This window comes from Alligator sinensis, unplaced genomic scaffold, assembly GCF_000455745.1.
Source record: "Alligator sinensis unplaced genomic scaffold, ASM45574v1 scaffold1135_1, whole genome shotgun sequence".
In the NCBI taxonomy this organism is placed as follows: Eukaryota; Metazoa; Chordata; order Crocodylia; family Alligatoridae; genus Alligator; species Alligator sinensis.
In genome coordinates, this window is record NW_005842878.1 from 39,105 (window position 1) to 60,478 (window position 21,374).

Below are 21,374 nucleotides of genomic sequence, written 5' to 3' on the forward strand. Positions count from 1 at the left end.
ACACTTATTTGGATAAAAATTTGCAAGGTGTGTGAATCAGGAGTAATGGGCTCATGTCCATGGAAAATTCACTGTTGATTTCATTGGAAGTTTGAACAGATGTTTCACTTGTGTTTGAGCAAGCTTCTGAAGGTAATATCCTTTTAACAATAGCATTCTTAGTTTTATGCTTATTTCTAAGGCAAATAAGCAGTGTATAGGTTCTTTGAAAGAAATGGGTGCTGTTTTGTCAGTAATGAAGACCTGGTTGCTATATATTATTAGATCTAAATGATGCTTTCATTCCAAGACAGACATTATAGCATAAACACTATCTAAGCAATCCTGGTAGAAATATGAAATCTGATTATCATGTCTAAAATTCAAAGATACAGGAATTTTAGATGAAGGCATTAAAACACAAACACACTAAGGAATGAACAACATAAAGTGTTAAGTTTTGAATTTATTGCTATGGGAGTTGCAGCATGCATAAAACATTGAAAAGGTTTGCATTTTTGCTGTTCAGCAGATGTTTGAGAAGGATGAAGTATAATTGGCTGGAATATAAAGTTAATTAGTTGCGGAATATTTTGTTGCCCTGGGTCTATTTCTATAACACCAGCACACCTGCAATTTGCTGCTGTACATATGTGAACTCATTTGGGAAGGAGGGCAAGATTTCTTCACATTTCCTTGCCCAGACTACTACCCCATGCCTAACCCTTATAGTCTAAATTGTCCTGGTAGTTTTATCATTGAAAACTAAATAAATCATTGATTAAATATATTGATGGTGGATTCATTTCTATTTTGGACTTTTCAATCTGCTCACTGCACAGTGAAGTACTTTGGCTAGCACTCACTAATTTCCCAGGAGAAGCAGCAATATAGTGTGCTGTGCAAAAGGAAAGCTGTAGAACTATGCCCCCAAACAACATCTTTGTCTCAGAATGAGTATATTTAACATTATTGAGGGAAAGTGCAAATTTGGAAAGAAGGGGAAGGTAATTCAGACTGATTGAACTCAACCCATTCTGCCTAGGTAATACAAAGATCTTGGGAATATATATAACCACATATCTAGTGCACAGCATGTCATGTAATACTGTAACTGGGTGCAATAGATACAGTAAAAAATAGTCATAGAGAAGTAACGCTGGAAGGGACCTCCAGAGGTCATCTAGTCCAGTGGTTTTCTTAAATTGTCTCACTCTGCCACTAAATAGATTGCCTATTTTAATGCACTTTTGTCTTATAACAGCTCCTGATAACACCTCTTCTCTACTAGTTAACAGCTCTCCTCCATCATTCCAAGCAGACTGTTGGCATTTACATAGAGTCTTCTCTCTGCTCAGCCTGTCTGCATCTTTCTTATCCCTGAGGAAGAGCACATGATGCCCAAAAGCATGTCCAAGAGCTCTCTCAGTAAAAAAACAGTATGCAAAAATCCTTGCTTCTAGTATATTTCCTGGACCAGTACTGCTACAACACCCTGACCCTTCCTGCTTTTTATGATTCAGTCTCTAAGGTTTAGATGACAGCATGTTATAGCTTTTTTTGACAAAGTAACTACATGGGTGGATGAAGAGAATGCTGTGGATATAGTGTATCCGGACTTGAACAAGTCTTTTGAAAAGGACCCGCATGACCTTCTCAAATTGGAGAAATGCAGGCTAGACAAAATGACCATTAGATGGATAGAGAACTGGTTTAATAGCTACAAGCAAAGGTAATTATATAAATAGATCCACATCAGAATGGCAGGAGGTTTTGAGTGGAGTTCCACAGAGTCTGCCCTGGGTCCAGTGTTATTCGATATGTTGACTAATTATTTGTATAACTTGCCCAAAGTTATATAGCCTGTGGAAGAGCAGAGAATTGATCCCTGGTCTCCCAAGTTCAAACAGAGTGCCACAATTATATTATTTCTCCTTTGCAGCCTCACCCACAAGAAAAGTTTTAGATGAGGAAATTTTTGCAAGTCTGCATGGTTTGCTCCCTTTTTCAAAAGCTTACTAGCCCATTCCTTCATTTTGAAAACTCAGGCTGCATGGTTCTTGTTGTTTTTCCGAATGAGAGCACACTTTGACAGGAAACTTGGAAGCAGCAGTTCTTGGATACTGTCTGCTCCCATCGGGATTCGATTAGATTAAATCTGAATTGGTTCTCTCCATCTGGCAGTCTCTGCCTGACTGTTCCTTCTGAAACAAAAAAGTCAGCATCTCAGCACTGCCAAAGCCACCATGTTTCTTCAGCTAAGCTAGGCCTTTTATTATCTAGGTGGACCTCTCTTTTCCACATGAGAACTCTGACTTCCCCTCTTCTCTATGCCTCCACAGTAAGAAGAGTGCAAAAAGCAGCATATACAAGGAATTACCAGCTCAAGCTTCTGAAAAGAATAATGAGCTACAATGTATTAAATATCCTTCCTTAACTGGCCTTATTTCACTGAGGCTGTATACCAATAAGAACAGAATAGGGCCATCATATGCCCATAGTAGATAGACAAGTGCTTTTTAATCTTTTTAGATTCAAGGCTCTCCTTGTTAGATACAAGACCCTTCTAGGAAAATGCCAGTTCCTAACATATGGAAAAACAATAGAGCAATTCTTCCAATTCTTCCCTAACCAAGCACTCAGAAAGACCTCAAGAGGTCAAAAGGCTTTTGATGCCATATATTCCTAATTGAAATCTTGGGGTTTATCTTGTGAAATAGGTTGTGTGTTTACACATCTAACTGTGTTAATATTATTAGGCACTCTTAAAAGGGTCTCACAGCACCCCGGGGTTAAGTACACACAGTCAAAAAGACTGAGGCTGAATCTATTCAATCTTCAAAGGTTAGTCTAATCTTCATAGATAGGACCAATAAACAAGTGAACAGGCACCTGCTTCTGATTCTGGAAATGCAACCACATGCCTGCAGTGGCCCAGGCCACAAGTTGGTGGATGGTAGAGGATGCATGCCTCCCAGCTCAGCTGGAGCATACATTTTGGGCCAAAGCTAGCTCACCTGCCCTGTGATGGGTGGGGGGCGGGGTGCTATGGGGAAGGTACAAAGCATCCTGGGGTGTTGGGGGACTGTGAGTTAACTTTAATCTAGAGGGGATCTGGGACAGAAGTTCAATAAACCAATTTAACGTAAATCAGTTAAGTCTGATACTACATCCATTCAGGTTTATCGTAGTTTTCCCATCAAAAGCAAACAAAACAACAACAACACAAACAAAACCTTTACAAATGAATCCTCAAAGCTGGATTCAGACCCTTCCTTTGCTATAGACTGGTTTTGGCCATTTTGAAAGTGGTTTGTGTGTGCTGAACTTCTGTTGTGTTACAGATTTGAATCTGTTTCCAATTACTTATACTGGTTTATGTGTAATTTCTGTCCCTAGCCAAGGGGGCTGTGGCGCCCTGTCTGAGCACCACTGAGACAGATGTACTGCTAAATAATTCCTTAAGTTCCAGTTAGAACCTAGAGAGTGATGGTCCTTAAAAATGTATGTGACAGAGTAAGGGGTGCTTGATTAAATTATTTCTTTTCTCTATAAGGTTGCAGTTGAGCCATATTTACACATGAAAATCACTATTTGTCCAGGCGACATAGGTAACTGTTGCTGGTATTTTCATGCAATAACTGGCAACTATGGATGCCAGATTTATATGGTGTGTATAACAAATCACTTTTTTTGCACCTTGAAATGTGAACTTTTATAGGAGCAGAAACTGTGCATATATATTAATCTTTTCTATCATCCTGCTCTGCTTTGTAAATTTGGCTCAAAATGTGATTACTTTTGTGAGTTTAACCAAGGCTCTTAGCTATAAATTCTGAATCTGATGAATTTTAATTCCTCAGCTATAGTTCATGATGATGGGATGAAAAGCTCTCCCTGAAAATACTGAAATTAACCCCATGAAAAACAAGAACATTTCATTTGCCTTTTGAAAGTAGTTTCCATCTGAGAAACAGAATATTTTAAAAATAACTAACAACATTAGTTAATTTTATTTTTTATCAATGCATTAGGCTAATAAGGGAAAGTGCAAGTGAAAGCTGACAGGTTAGGATTTAATTCCATACTGGTATGCTGATTACTAAACTACTGGATGATATTTACCTCTGCGCAGATGCTGAAGCACCACTTATGTCTCATGTACAGCCTATTTTGAAGATTTTTGTAGGACTTAGTGCTGCATTACTCTTTTTCTTACCCTCTCTGCACCATGGTATATTTCTGCCTCTCCTGAGATTTTCATGCAATTTCTCATGGTGATTCATAGATTCATAGATTCATAGAAGTTAGGGTCGGAAGGGACCTCAATAGATCATCGAGTCCGACCCCCTGCATAAGCAGGAAAATGTGCTGGGTCTAGATGACCCCATCTAGATACTCATCTAACCTCCTCTTGAAGATCCCCAGGGTAGGGGAGAGCACCACCTCCCTTGGGAGCCCGTTCCAGACCCTGGCCACTCTAACTGTGAAGAAGTTCTTCCTAATGTCCAATCTAAATCTGCTCTCTGCTAGCTTGTGGCCATTATTTCTTGTAACCCCCGGGGGTGCCTTGGTGAATAAATACTCACCAATTCCCTTCTGTGCCCCCGTGATGAACTTATAGGCAGCCACAAGGTCGCCTCTCAACCTTCTCTTGCGGAGGCTGAATAGATCCAGTTTCTCTAGTCTCTCCTTGTAAGGCTTGGTCTGTAGGCCCTTAACCAATTGATTAACTTGGTGCCCATTAGTGTTTGCTGGGTTTGGTTCTTAGGCTGCAATGTTACTGTTTTAAAAATGTGTGTTGGATGCCTAGAGATGGACTAGGCCTCGAAAGAGCTCATCCAATCTATTTCATTTTGACAATCCTAATATGAAGCCTCTACATTGTTTAATGCGGTTTCTTCTTCCATCCTAAATCCTTGCATACCTATACATTTTCTCCACACATTTGCATTCTCAGTGTCTCTGAACTGTGATTGTATAATTACATAAAACTGTTTATAACCCATTTTTCCAGTTCAAATAAATGTGCTAGATGAAACTTAGCCTTGGTGTATAATGCCACTGACTTTAATTTGGTTATGTGAAGATTTTATTCACGTGTAATAAAATATATATATATAACATAATAAAAGGCACTGAAGATGTACCATGGCAGCTTTCAAACATTTGTAGCCAACATAGGTACTCAAACGTCTGGCAATTGCAGTATGAACCAAGGACTCACAAAAATGCATTCTAAATAATAGAACTGTTTGCCTATGAAAAATATATTAAAAATAATATGTTAATAGACCTTTTTATTAAAAATGCAGAAATGGCTCATATCTGATTTACTCTAAGTATGTTTGTTATAGAAAAGGTTAATGAGGAACCATCACAAATGCCACATCTCATGGAAATATAGAGAGACTGCAAGGAAAAGTGAAAACTCTACTCCTTGCTTCTTCCTGCACTTCCTGTGTTATCGCTCTCACATAAGGTTTGCTCCTCCCACTCTCACTTGATGCAATGGACGGAGAATTCTACACCAAATCCAGACTATATAAAGGATCCTGTAGAAGACAATGACTAACAAAGAAAATTCTGTTTTCCTATACATAGCCTTTCCAGAGCCTGTACAGCCCTATACCTTCCTTCTGTAATAATACTGTAGGAAGGGAACTTTGCAGTGAGAAACAAAATTTCATAGATTTCATAGACATTAGGGGCTGAAAGGGACCTCATGAGATCATTGAGTCCAGCCCCCCTGCCATAGGCGAGAAGTCAGTAGGGATCAAGTGACCCCAGCAAGAAATATATCCAGCTGTTTTTTGACAGTATCACTTCTGGGGGGAGTTTGTTCCAGACCCTGGACACTTGCACAGTAAAGAACTTTTTTCTTATGTCTAGTCTAAATCAGCCTTCTTGGAGTTTATGGCCATTAGATCTTGTTATCCCTTGGGGAGCTCTGGTGAACAGCTGTTCTCCCAGGTCCTGATGCATCCCTCTTATGTAAGTTATCAGACTGTAATGTATGTGGGAACAGGAGAAGACTGGAAAAGAATGGAGAAACAGATAGAGTTATGTAGACTAAGCCAGTCATTTATTTGTGTGTATACATTTTTATTATATGCTAATTAAAAGGCCTAAAGTTAACATAAACATTTGGTATTCTGTTAGGTGCATGCACGGCAAATATTACACCTGAGAGCATTTTAATCTCGGTTCCAAGTATGCCTATACCTATACCTGTGATTAAGTGAAGTTCCCCAGTGTGGAAGTATTCAGTGGACAATAATTTCTTGTTGATTTACTGCTGGAGTGGGAGGGAGGGGGGCAATTTCACTTAGTGCAGCATTAGAAGGAGTCCGATAGCAGATGGACTCTCAGCAGGGTACAATGAAAGGATATGTAAACAGTGGTGCAGAGGTTAGTAATAACTTCATCATAGTAATAGTAATAACTTCATTTCCAAGACATGCTTTGATTTCATGGCAGCTACTTATGCAAAAGTTTTAATTGAAAACCATTGAAGTCAATGAAAAGACTCAACAGAACATTCCCACTGTACTAAAGACACATAGTAAGTAATGGTAATATCCCTTTGATTGATTTTGTGTATCATGATGGAGGATGAACTTGCAACAAGATTATTGGTGGGGGCAGCAGTGCCACCAATAGTTACGATTTATCTAACATTTCCTCTGTTTTCAGCTGTTTATACTTTTTCCAAAATTGTATTATTTGGTCAAAAATTGTCAATAATGGGTGATGACCTGAGACTGGTTGTTTTTGAAGTTCCATAAACCTTGTTCAGTTGTCTTTGAGAATGAATATACCAAAAATTATGTTATTTTGCCCATCAAAACCAAACAAAACAACATCAACAAAAACAAAAGCTTTACGAATGAATCCTCAAAGCTGGATTCAGACCCTTCCTCTGCTATAGACATCCTGGGTGATGCTGGACTAGTTAGTTAACCCATTTTTTTCAAAGGTGGTCACTATTGGTGAGTTCATCACTCTTTAGTTGCCTAACTTGAAAACTTGATTTGCAGAAATGCTGAGCAATCACAGATCCAACTAAAGTCAATGGGAATGGTGCTTTGTACATTCATACTGTTATGTAATACTATGTATTCTGACCAATCAGATTTTGGGCATATAAAATTGAATGCTCAAAGTTAGTGAAATTTTTACTTTATGTCTCAAATCCTTCCTATGTAAGATTGGGACAATAATTCTGACTGGCAAGATAAGAAAATAAGGATTGGATGAATGGGCTTAAGGTGAATAGAAAACTGGCTGGAGCATCAGGATAGTAATCAATGGCTTAGAGGATAGTAATCAATGGTCAGAGGATAGTAATCAATGGCTCAATATCTACTTGGTAGCCAGTATCAAGTGGAGTGCTGAAGGGGTCAGTTCGGGGGCCGGTTTTGTTCAATAACTTTATCAACAACCTGGAATATGGCACAGAGTACACCCTCAGCAAGTCACCAAGATGACTTGGTGCAGATGACACCAAGCTGGAGGGTAGAGCTAGGATTCAGAGTGACCTAGACAAATTGGAGGATTGGGCCAAAAGAAATCTCATGAGGTTCAACAAGGACAAGTGCAAAGTCCTGCACTTAGGAAGGAACAATCGCATGTACTGTTACAGGCTGGGGGCTGATATGCTGGGCAGCAGCTCTGCAGAAAAGGACCTGCGGGTTACAGTGGACAATAAGCTGAATATGAGTCAACAGTGTCCCCTAGTTGCCAAAAAGGCTAACAGCATACTGGGCTACACAGATAGGAGTGTTGCCAGCAGGTCAAGGTAAGTGATTATTCCCCTTTATTCAGCACTGGTGAGACCACATCTGGAATACTGTGTTCAGTTTTGCACCCCCCCCGAACATGACTTATGAGGAGGGGCTGAGGGAACTGGGCTTATTTAGTCTAGAGAAGAGAAGACTGAGAGGAGATTTAATAGTGGCCTTCAACTATCTGAGTGGAGGTTTGAAAGATGATCAAGTTAGACTCTTCTCAGTGGTGGCAGATGACAGAACAAGGAGCAATGGTTTCTAGTTGCAGCAAGGGAAGTTTAGATTAGATATTAGGAAGAATTTTCTGATGAGGATGATAGTAAACCACCAGAACAGGTTACCCAGAAAGGTTGTGTAATCTTTATCCTTGGAGGTTTTTAAGACCCAGCTAGATAAAGCCTTAGCTGTGGTGATCTAGTTGGGGATGGTCTTGCTTTGAGCCAAGGGTTGGACTAGATGACCTCCTGAGGTCTCCTTCAACCCTAATTGTCTATGATTCTATGATTCTATTATTCTATGATTCTACGTAATTGAAAACTATATCATAATGTATATTCAGAAGGTGGATACATTAAGGTTGCTTATACAACCTCAGTAATAGCAGTTCCTAACAGAAGTATGACAAATAATTTTTGCACCCTCTGTAGTGACAGCAGCCATCAGTCTTCTGCCCCCTCTTAATTGGAACCCAAGCCTGGCACCCTGAACACTCATATCTAGTTATGCTGTTGTTCTAATTCGGAGTGGTTCACTTCCAACGGTAATATTCTTTTCCTGTGCTTTCTTGCTTTTTGTTTATAATGAATTATCAGTTCTCAAGGGAAGAGAGTAAAGAAACTGACTCACGTTAGAGCTTCAGAGTAATTATAATGAGGTGAGACTCCCAGAAATTTCTGCACTTCATCCATCACAGTAGCTGGATCACTTCTTAGCTGCTGTCCATCAATAATTAGCAACTGTGTAAGAATCAATATATTATCAATTTAAGAACAAAATTCAGATCAATAAACTAAATTACATCATTTGCTCTCTATAGTAGAATTAGTGATGGGTGGATTTGAAGTTTTTGATGTGTCATCAGTAACAGTCAAGCAACTTAACTCTGTTTAGGTTTAATTGCTTGTCATGTAGAATCATGTTGGCTCTATTTAGATTTGCATCTAACAACTGAAGGAAACTGCTTTCTCCCAAAACAGTTTAAAAAATAAAATAAAAAGGGACCTTGCATACTTTGTTAACAGAAACAGGTATGAAGACAAGCTAAGTGGCTTTCCCTGCCACTGGGTACTTCTACACATGCAATTAATGTGAAGAAATAAACTCCAGACCACTTTGAGTTGGAATGCACTGCTCCTTGGCACAGCATCTATCTACACGGGCGCCTGGCACAGCAATAATTTGAGCCAGGATAGAGCAGGCCCATGTTGGCAGCAGGCTCAGGGGGTTTATCTCCAGGCTCTGGGTGGTGGCGTCTGGCAGTGGAGGGGCTGGCTGGGACATGAGAATGCCATGTGACTAGGTAACAGGTAGGGGTCTGGCCCCTAGTTGCCTGGGCTGACCAGGCTCAATTTCCCCATGTGGTTACTGTCTACACGAGTGTTAGATCACAGTAAATGACTCAGCCATAAGATAGTACTGTCTCCAACAGTAGTATCTTATGGTAGAGTTATTTAGTTTACTGTGCCCTAATACCAGAGCACATGTAGACAGTGACACTTTATTGCGGAGTTAATTAGTCTACTTCACAGTAAAGCACACATATAGATGTATCCTCTGGCTGTTAACTGTACATATGAAAGCTATAAGGACAGTGCAAAGTGTTACACTGATACTAGTTGGCTTGGATGGATGTTTTCTATATTTATTGTGAGGTCTGATTATAAATTATTAACATTTTGAGTGCATGGTATTAAGAATGAGTGCACATTGCTGAGTACACATTAGCAAGTGTAATAAGTGCACTTTCTCAGTGTATGTTATTAAGAATAAGTGCACTTTGTATCTTGTAAACTTAATCACTACAACTATGCCACATGAGCAATAGCCAGTTTTACAAGAAATATGTCAAGGTACATTAGACCTTCATGTTTAATAACAGGGTCTGTGCTGTTATTATTGTTATTATTTTTCTCTGTGTTAAAATTAACTACTGCAGAAGGGAAAGAGAAACCTTAACACATCTTAGGAAAGGGCCCAGACTTATGAACGAATGGGGACAAATTGAGATCCCTTGGTGTACTACATCCTAGCATCTTAAGCAAGTTCTGAAACTCATGGGCCAATCTGGTCTTCCTCTCCCACAGGTAGACCAAATATTGAAAAAAACCCCAAAACAATAATTTGCTGTACAGTGTTCTTTCTAACCTGAGTCTCCCAGTTTGGGAACACATCTGACATCTTACAAGAGCTATTTCAGCTGTAGGACAGTAGCAGTTGTGAATCAAGGCCAGTGTGGGATGATATGGAATGCCCAGTTGTGGACAGAGACATAACTTATTGGTCTCTTATGTTTTCTAGAGTAAGCAAGCAAATTCTGCCCTGACCAGTTTCACCATGGTCTCCATAAGTCCTGGCCCAGACTGACAGGTTATTTATTGCACTCCATTTGCTTTCCACATCCTTGTTTCCTTGTACAGGCAGAAGGTATGGTTTAGAAAACATACTAGTAAGAAGTAGTTAGAGGTATGTAGTGAATTAATATGTTCTGAACTTCTGTAGCTAAAAATAGGTAGCTTATCATACAATGATTTGTCTGTAGATTTATGGGCATATAGAGTTTTCTTGGAAAATTTCTCAATGCAATTATTAAAAATATCAAAGACAGGTTTTAATCTATTTTACAAGATTTTTTTTAAAGTGCTGCATCAGCAATTTTGAAATTTCTTAGGGAACAGGGGTGTTCAAAATTCTCATTTAAAAAGTGTGGTTTTAAAGGCTTCTCAAGTTGTAACTGCCTGCCCCATGGGTTACTAAAAAGTTTAGAGCTGCCAAACCACGGTAATACCTATCTCATCCTAGAAGAAGCCTGGTAGCTTTAACATCAAATCAAGGTTTCCAGTATTCCTAGGCTACCTGATGCAGAGCAGGAAGTCAAGTACCCCTAAAAGTTCTGGCTCAAGCCTGGATTTCAATAACTTCCAGGACAGTCAGGATCTAGACAGCATGGCTGGGAGATGGGAAATCCTAAAAGCACTTTTACAGGAAACACGGAAAAAGATTCTGAGACAACCCACAAACTGGACAAGACTGCAAAAAGTCTAACAACATCACCACATTTCCAACAAACATTTTGTCTTTTGGTAGATTTACATTTTCTAACAAAAAGGAAATGTTGCTTTGGAGAATTTCCAAATAGCTCAAATCACAAAATTATATAAGGTAACGTCACACGTTGAGATTTCAGGTTGTGGCTTCCAAAACCAAGTGATCTTGGTGAAATGGTCAGATAGGAATTACCTGTGAAGTGGCAAAGTGAGTTAGCCATCTTTCTATATGAGTAGCATACCATCCAGGGGTCAAACATCTCTTCTGGAGAGTTCTTAATTCTGAGGGAGCCCAATGGTCTGAGGTAATGACTTCATAAAAATTGAACTTCAGAGCAGTGGGATCCTCATGAAATCGTTGGTGCTAATATAATAAAGGTAGATACAATTAACCATAGTTAGAAAAATTAAAATGTAATTGAGTAAAAAGTAAACAAATAATACTATAGTGGGTTAAACTCCTGAACACTGAACTATTTAGCAAATCAATAGCTTTACCATGACTCAACTAATAGAGTTCCATGTTACACAATGGACAGTCCATTTTCAAATGTTTCTCTTTACTCTCCTTTCCCTAACAGTGGTAGTGGCAATTCTTTGTCTATTCCAAAATATCTCTTCATGTCCTAATGATACATACATCATCCTGATATATACCATGCTGATGTTCTTGATAGCTATGATAGCAGTTGTGATGTGGACATGGCATTTGCCAATGTAGGTGCAACCAATTATTTGCTTTTCACCTTGTGTACCCTTCTGTGAAGGTGCAAGTGACAGGGTAGGAAGGGGTATAAACTGCAGCAGTGAACTTTGTGCTTTATATTGTTATTACCAGACTTTATGTGAGTGTACTTGAACTTTTGTTGCCTGATTTACATCATTATTACTGACTGCTTTACTTGTCCAAATTTGTCAAATTTTGCATGTATGATTCCACATAATTTTAACAATACTAGTGTGTGAGCCAAGCCATCGCTTTCCAGATTTGTCTTTTATGAAAGGATACAGATTACATAATGGACAAGAGATGGTTAGGAAATGAATAAGGAACAATTCACTGTTAAGGAAAATTGACTGGTTTTCTTTAGTCTTCAGGACTAGTGCCTTATAGCATGGGATACTTAGCATGTGTTTTGTTTAGATCGTAGTAAGCTTTAGGGGTGTGCAAAACAGGCCCTATTTGATTAGGATTCGGACCAAATTGGGGACAGTGATCTGATTCATTGATTCGGATCACTGTCCCTGATTCGATTAGGCTGAATCCGAATCTGAAGATTTGATGCTGATTCAAAGAATCAGCAATTTGGACATAGACACAGCTTTAAAAGTTTTTTCTACATACCTTGAGGTAGCAGGTATGGCTCATGAATGCTGCGATGCTAGGGTGCATGGAGTATCCCACAGGAGCGGGCGGGGGGGGGGGAACATCCTTGGCGGCAAACCTGGAAGTGGACCGGAAATACTTCCGGTCCATTTCCAGGTCTGCCAGGGAGCATGCTTGAGGGCCCCCTGCTCTTCGCAGCTCGGTGATCCCAGGTGCAAGGGGACCCCAGGTGCCCCCCCAGACCCAGGAGGCACCAGTCGCTGGGCTGGGGGAGAGTTGGGGGGCGGGGGTGGGTCCCTCATGCTCCATGGTGGATCCAGAAGTGGACCAGAAGTGCTTATGTCCACTTCCGTGTCTGCTCCCAAGCATGCTGGGGAGCCCCCTGTACTTCTCTGGGATGCTCCATCTGCCCCAGCATCACAGCATTCAGGAGCCCCTGCTACATAGAGGTATGTAGAAAAAATATTTGAAGCTGTCTCTATGTCTAAATCACCAAATCTTTCTGAATCTTTCTGATTCAATTTAGATTCAGAGATTTGGCCACTGAATTGGGCCAAATCTCCACTGAATCAAATCAGGGACTGAAGCTTCACACAGCCCTAGTAAGAATTGCCATGCCGTATTAAAAATTGGAACACGTTCTGAGCAGTCTCACAGTAATGCTAACTATGATCTCAGATCATTGTGGACATGGTTGGAGCTGGCTGTGCCCCTGTCCCTTCTGACACTGACCCCAGCACTAACACCACAGCTTGCACATATGCCCATGAGGACATGCAACCCACATGCCAGCAGCCTGTGTCCTCCCTGCTGCATGCTGAGTATAGCCCAGGCTGGGAGTGTCTTCCCCTGGCATGCTGGGGTGAGGCACATCACTGCTATTAGTGGCAGGCAGAATGATGCCAGGGAACCAAGCCCAGGACAAGGTGCCGCTGCTTCCATTGGATCCATGGGGCAAGCTAGGTCTTTGCTGTTGCCAGTCTTGAGCTGGCTCTGATATGGTGATCAGGTGATTGTCAGTCCCAGTCCTGGTACCTCATGGGAGTCTTGAACCAGCTCCAGTCTGATGCTGCACTTGGGACCAACAATTAGCTCATTGTTGGTTGTTCCCAGTCCCTGTACCACACTGGAATTATGAGCTCATATTATTTCTATGGAACAAAATATAGCTGTTTCAGCTCCAAAGACAGCTGAACAAGTTGCTTAGTACAACCCTAAGGTACCACTCCCTGAAAAGTCATAACTTTGCTATGATACGATGGCACCAACATGTTTAACTAATGGAAAGTGTGCATGCTCATGTTTTAACTGAAATTAACATGTCCTAATGTGCTACATGGCTCTTTTTCTGACTCCTTTGAAACTTTGAATGGTGTGCCATACTTGCATACCAGTCAAGCTGACACTGTTGTCTAATGAATAGAGATTTGAAAGTTATGTCAGACATACGATAATCTAAAGTGATTAGTCCTTCATAGTAAGAAATTGTTCATTTTACCAAAACATTATTGGGTGAAAAAGAATGTTTACCATATAAACATTGTCAATTGGAATTGAGATTAAAGTAATTATTTACATCTGGAGGCAGCCATTTGTCTGGAAAGTTACATTATATATGATACTGGTATCACAGTGGGTGCTGAATAAAAAAGGCTGTAATTCAATATTCATTCAGCTTCTAAATTGTGGCATGTACTTTACAGTAAATTCTACTCCTACTCAAAGACATAATGGTAAACTCTTTGGAAATTCACAAGAATGGGATGTAAGTTTATTATCACTTATTGCTTCTGAATTCATAGCCCATTTCTCAGTGGCAAGGTCCTTACCTGATACCAGGAATATGCCCGATCAGATGGGTCAATGAGAATGGTGATGAATTTGGCCTTGGGGATCAAGGAAGCTGCTCGTTTGGGAGCTTCCTCTGAATGGAAATAGCTGGCACTTTTCTCAAACAAGAAGTCAGTTGTAACATTGGAAGGGCTGGGGAAGAAACCCATATACCTGGGAACAGGGAAAATATTATTTGAATTAAACACAAATTAAAAATCTCAAAGTTTCATGCACATGTTTTGTACTTAATGGCATGTTGAAACATTACTCTTCAAATATAATTTAAAACAGAAGAAATTGAAAACAAAATGGGCACAAGTTTCATTCTAAAATTTTAGCTATGTTGCCTTTGTGACAATAATGCTAACAGTTAATATCTTTAAGCTGAGTAAAATATTGTTGATAAATAAAAATTTCAGTAAATTTTATGAAAAAATGGAATATTGGGAAGAATTGAAATTAGTCACAAATTTGGACTGGATTCATTGAATAGTTTTGCCTAATAAAATGGTAGAAAAAACTGAAAATAGTAAATATTGTCTGTGTGTTTTAAAATAAAAATATTTTGTTTTGACATTGATTAAATGAAAGTTCCCAATTTTTGTTTAAAAATGGCATTTCTTTAAAAACTGACCTACTTTAACTTAATTACCCCAAAACATTTTACTGTAAATGTTTTACTTTATGTCAAATGAAATGTATTAGGTTAGGTTGAGTCTCCAATTCTTTGTTTTGGGGTTTTTACTCAACTGAAAAAAAACAGTATTTGTTTTTCAATTTTTCACTGAACCAAAAATCCAGAATGTTTTCAGCTTTATTCTTGTGCCTATATCACCAATGATGTTCAGGAGTGATTAGGAGGTCATTAGATATTATAATAATAATTATCTTTCACTGAAAAACTGGAAAATATTTTGTAAAAGGGCATTTAAAAATAAAAATGTACATGAATTAGGATGTAAAGCCTCCCAGCCCTGAAATAAAGGGATGTATACATTGAAGACATGAGGGAGAATTGAGACTGCTTCTCTAAGGGCATGTCTCAGTACTATGTGAAGGCAGACTGCAGTGAAACACATGGATTCCAGTCCTCAGGTGCTACACCATGAAAAATGCTCCTTTTCCCCAATGAAGTAGCAAGAGCAGGCCAAAAATCTTTCTGCAGAAAATTATGTTATGGGCATGATTCAGTCCACACTAAGGTAGCTACATTACATCCATGTCAGGGTGTAACATGCACAAAGGTCATGGTTGCCTTTTTCTGCAGTGCTCCTGAGTGTGGTCTTCAGGTGGCAGAGAGAGTCGAGAAGTCAAAGGACAATAATCATGGTTCAAGGGAGGACAGGATAAGACGGTTTAAGCCATCTTTATAGTTTCCCAGTTCTTAGCTGTTCAAAGGTCTGGAGAGATCCCTGGCATTAATAAAATGGTCCTGGAGAGGTACTTTCATTATAGCTTGGGTAGCAATGATGTTCCATAACCTGCACAGTGCTTCACGAGCAGACTCAGCATGTGCCTTCTGACTGTCAGTCCACCTCCAGAATGCTCTCTTTGCCCAGGTTTGCAAAAGGATCCTTTGAATACAGACTTCCTTGCCATCTACAATGGGGAAATTGTGCACTGGCTGGATCTATGGCTTTTAAAGCCCCTTTATGTTGCTACTGTATCATTAAGACAGTGTAAAAGGTCCGGAGCAGGGATTATATTTCCCTGACATCCATAAAAATTCTATAGAAAGAAAACCAGAGAAATAACATGACAAGCTTATTTTTATTCTTCTGAATCTCTCTATGCAACTTTGTTTATTTTGAGTTAATCAATAGAATTATTCTAATTTGTAACAGCTGATGAGCTGGCTTTTTATATTGCATAGAGCAAGATGGATTTTTATTTAGAAAATATCTAAAATCAATATAGAAATAGCTTCTGTTTGTTTCTGTGGAGTCACTGTAGGTTAATTATCCTGTATGCTATTTGAATATACCCCTTTGTATTGACCATGGATCAAAGTGTATGCTGGGGTTAATAAAATACTAAAAGTAAATTTGCAACCTTTCTTATCTTTGGTTATTTTAAAATCTCTACATATCCCAGAAATAAACAAAAAGTACACAGAATTAATAAACTTGCTGCTAACAATATGAATCAGTCTAATAAAAGGCATCAGGACTCTTGCTAGATCAATAGCATGACACACATTCTACTATGCAGTATGGAAAAAATATATGCAATGAAGCATCACTCCTTCCTTGGTTTTTATGACATTTTGAACCTAATAATTGAATAGTCTCTTAAGTTAAATGTAACTGTGGTGATAACCTGTCTTTTCAATGAGATTTTATGTTTTGTTGTGCTTCTATATTCTAGAAAATATATTCCGTTTTTTATGTTTGGTTTTGTTCAATAAAAACAGCTTAACTGGATTAACACTTAAAATATATATGTGTTATGATATTCATCCTAAATATCAGTCTTTATTTAAATTTGAGAACTGCTAGAACTTTTTGGAACATAAAGGTTTACAAAACAATTTTTTAAATGAAAACAATAAAAAAAGTATTAAAATGCACGGGAAAAAACCTCAACCTAAACTTACTTATTAATGGGTGTCTTTTATTTTGACTAGTCCACATTTGACAGGTTGTGCCAATAATTACATTCTTACTTATGCTAAGTAGGACTTCACCATTAGTCCAGTTAGAGGAACAAGCAGAAGTAAAATCAATATAGTCAAGCTGAAACCATACCAGAGAAAGTATTACTTAACATGAGGCAGGCCATCACAGTTGGACTCTCTAATATGTTAATTTAATTAAATGTTAGCAACATTACATAATATATAAATAATGTTAAGGGTAACAGTTGATAAATATCCCATCATTATGAATTATTTTCTCATTCCCTCAGATAGTGCTAAGCCTAACAAATTTATCTGGTAATTATGTATGTGTTAAACATACTTCCATAATTGCTCAAATGTGATTTAGTCTGTGCTAATAACAAACATTTCTTTCTTTGTTATTCTTCTTACCAGTCAATTCCCTTGTGGTAGTTGTTTCCATTAAAGAACTGAACTTCTTCAAATGTTTTTGGACTAGGGAGATTACTGATGATGGAAGGATGCATGAGAAGAAATAAATAAAGTGCTGTTGTTCCTAAAGAAAAAGGAAACTTTAGATTATATGATGTTTTCAGGTAGGATAAAAAAACATTGTAAACATTTTGTTTAAGCAAGTATTTCTGAACAAGCACATGACTAATTGTACTGAAAAATGTTCACAAGAAAAATACCTATTGCTGAAAGGCAGGTATTAGCATGCAGAATATCCAATTTAAACACATAATGCATGTAGACCTATTTATTCTACAGTCAGTAATCCTTTCACATTTACAAAAATCCAGATAATGTGCTCATGCATGCATCATGATGTTTCTATTGATTTTTATGGTTTCTATATATGTAAGTGTATATACATGTATGGCTTATGTATATGTGTGTGTGTATACACACACACATACGCATGCACGCGCACACACACACACACACACACACACTAATGCATATGTACAGTATTAATGATGTGGCCCTAACATTAGCAATGTATTTCATCTTAAAATCTTGTATACTTCATGTAATGCTTCATAAATAATTATTGATGGTCTCCATTTCCATTTCTCTCATATTCCCTTTGTCATCTATGCTTTATCTTCTGTGGACTGTTTAATGTTACAGGATAAAAACTCTTGTCCAGGAGACAGCATCCATTTCCAGCATAGTAGATGTAAGTATCTTGGATAGCCTTCTTGCAAGAATCATTAAGAAACAAAGAGGATGAAAGATGATGTTTGATTTTAAACAAGCATTAGCAGATTGTCTTTAAAAACCTTTGTATTCATGGATTATATGCCATTTAAAACTTGTGCTTTATTAAAGATTTTTTTTCCCACTGTGTCATCATTAGGATGGCAACTATGGTGACTTAGGTGAGAAATCAATGAAAAATTGCAACAAATAAAGATAATCTTAAATATACATATTTAAAAGTTAAGTGTGCATGTGTGGTCATGTCTACACAAGACAATACATCACCATAGCAACATGCTATGGTGACATAGCATTGGCAGGCAAAAAATGTGATGCCACAGCTACGTCGCCGTAGTGGCACACTCCCTCGCTATAGTGCATCATTACAGCCACGTAGTGGCTAAAAATAACCGGGTGTCATTGGCACAGCACAGTAATGGTGTAACAATGGCACAATAGGGGCACATGTAGATGCACCTTGTGTGTGTGTGTGTGTGAGTGCATTATTTATGACTTTGTTTGATTTATATGCTGCCCTTCACATCAAAGTGCTTATATATATAAATATTTAAAATATATATTCTAGAGGGAATACCTAACGTTTAGGACATTTAACTGGATATCAGGAGTCAGTGTCTTAGTGACCACATGTACGCACTCATTAATGATCCATAATTACGGCACATTAAGTTTAGTACCTGTAATAACAGGTACTAAATTTAATGTGCTGTAATTGGCGCTACTGCGCATTAGTGCAGATGAATGCTTTTTGTGTGATACTTAATACTCATTGGCCTAAATCTACTGTGCATCACTGCATTAGCACAATTTTTGCCAGCCACACCAATAAGCGGTAGAATTAGTCCAATGGGCATAAAGCATCTCATGGAGATGCACCTATTGACTCTCTCATGAACTCTAAATAATCTTGGGTTAATCTATGGGCATGTGCACATATTCACAGGACCTGATCTATGATCACATGGCTTACTTTAAGATTCATGATTGTAGATTGGGTCCCCACTTGTGCTCACAGTCAGTGCTGAGAGTTGCATTAGGAATACAATCTAATTAAGTCAGGACTAATGGATCTGAAAGGAGGATTGGTGGGATTGAAGGGGGCAAGGGTTACATGCAGAAATGGTGTCTGTCCAGGAATGGCGGGGCCCTGAAGAACTAAAAATAGTTCAGTCAGGATCAGGGGACTGGTGCTAACAAAAGCACAGCCCCATGGCTCAGAGGTTGGAACAAGTGGCTGGGCTTTCCCAGCCCCAGAGATGCGCTCTAAACATGTACACAATTTCAGTGAGATTAGAATGGGTTATCCCAATGTACATAGTGCACCTCCTTATTTTAACTAAGTTAGATTGGGCTATTTTTGCCTGATCTACATTTCCCAAACATATGTACAGTTGATCTAAGTGTAACATCTGCATGTACCCTAAGATGCCACTGTACTCTGCTTTCTACCTGAGTTTAGACTAACTCATTTAACCACCTCTTTCTATCTTCTGTAGCAAGTCAATAATGATACTGGCTATCCCAGAGGGACATTGTGAGGATTAATTAATCAATTAATGTTTGCAAAGTGTGTTCAGATCCTGAAATGAAAGGGACAAGTGATAAGTAATTTTATTATTAATTAGGATCTCAACAAAGTGAAGATATTGGATAAGACGTCTTAACAGTAATTTTCCCTTTGGGTCTCATGGCAGACTGTTTGTTTACAAACAACAAACAAACATCTGTGCTTACTTTCTTGACTGCACTCTTATTACAAATATATTGACTTCAGAACCCAGAAACACAATAAAAACTTTTGTTAATCAGTATCTGAAATAAGCATATAAAAATTGTAATGTACCACTACTACTTAATCTTATATAGCGCTTCTCATCTTTAGCTCTCAATACACTTAACAAAAGAAATCAGTATAGACAGTAGAAAGTATTAAATGCTGTAATTGAAGGCATCATGTCATCAGTGAAATACGTAACTCTCGATTGTCATCATAGATGATTCTACTTCAGCATCTGAGAAATTAATCAGCACAAAATCATCCCTTACATAGGTGCATGCTAAGTTTTGGTAATTGTCTCTATTTCATTTCCAGTGTCTAATTGCATTGTTCTCATTGTTGTGGAATGAAATAATTCACATTCACTGTGAATAAAATTTACCTCTATGCAGAGTGCCAAAGAAAAGACTGTGATACTTAAATGTTTCCTTAAAACAGGGCATTAGCCTTTTGACACAGGAGTGAACTTTATCCTGATTTCCTATAACTGCACTGAAATTAGGCCTAAGAACTATAATAGAAACAGTAGAACTCACAAAAGGAAGTTATGTCAAAATTCTAGGCAAAAGGAAAAAAAAATCAAATAAACCAAAGTTGGAAAAAAATTCCTTTAAAATGTTTAAGAGAAAATAACTAAAAAAAATCCATTTGAACCTCTTGAGCCTGTGCAATTCAGACATGTTGTTGAATCTATTCAGGCCCCTTAAATCTGAACAAGCAACTGAAAACAGGCTATGATGGGAAACCCCTGGCCTTCTGATGGAAATACCATGTCAGCAATCTGGGCTGTATTCTAAAAGTACTTGATAGTTCTGGAAGAAAGTTCCTATGTTTTCCAAATCAGTTTGCTCCATACCATAAGCAACAGAAGAGTTAATTATAGCTGTCCATTGGCATTCAGAATATAGTACCTCTATATAACTGAATCTGCTTCACTATGCTCTGTACTAAATATGTAAGTATAGCACTGAAAGGTAAGGATACAATATCTTTAGGATTACATTCTTTATTCAAGTAATTTAAATTCACCATCTTCTCACCAGTTTTCTGGGGTCCTATCACAAGAAATTTTGGTAGATGGTCACAAGTTTTATCTCTTGACCAGATATCCCTGTGTCGCTTATCATCACATGGATTCTGAGGAAGAAAAGAAAGTTATTTCTGTCATATTGGAGAATATTTCAAGTGTCTTGTTCTTGCAAAGTTACACAGCAGTTGTGAAATGTTAGTCTCTTTGGAGTCAATAACAACAATCTCCAAATTTCTTCTTAAGAATCAAGGCCTGTAAGATATTGATCACTCTGGCGTTAATTCACTGAGGCACTTAAGTAAGTTTGGCTCGCACTTGAATGATTTGCTACACTAGGGCAAAAATACACTGTAGCTTACAAAACTGATCCCTAGAGTGGTCAATAAAGTCAAGCAATTGTTTAAAACTTTATAGGATCAGCTACTACATGTCTTTCTCTCTCTCTATATATATATTTATATGTATTCATAGGGTAATTATCTACTGTGACCTCGCACATAATACAGGACACAGAATTTGACCAAATGGTTCCTATATCATGCTCAAAGC

General features: G+C 38.2%; 1 protein-coding gene across 1 annotated transcript in view; it reads right to left on the reverse strand.

Annotated features, from left to right (window-relative positions):
* Positions 1-21,374, reverse strand: part of LOC102382193 (bifunctional heparan sulfate N-deacetylase/N-sulfotransferase 4) — a 144,776-nt gene that overhangs the window by 4,153 nt on the left and 119,249 nt on the right. Inside the window, exons 7-11 of the mRNA XM_006035831.2 lie at positions 20,836-20,932; positions 17,224-17,347; positions 14,189-14,363; positions 11,226-11,396; positions 8,616-8,725 (exon numbers count right to left, since the gene is read on the reverse strand). Of these exons, the coding sequence (XP_006035893.1) occupies positions 8,616-8,725; positions 11,226-11,396; positions 14,189-14,363; positions 17,224-17,347; positions 20,836-20,932 (677 nt within the window). The remainder of the gene's footprint in view (positions 1-8,615; positions 8,726-11,225; positions 11,397-14,188; positions 14,364-17,223; positions 17,348-20,835; positions 20,933-21,374) is intronic.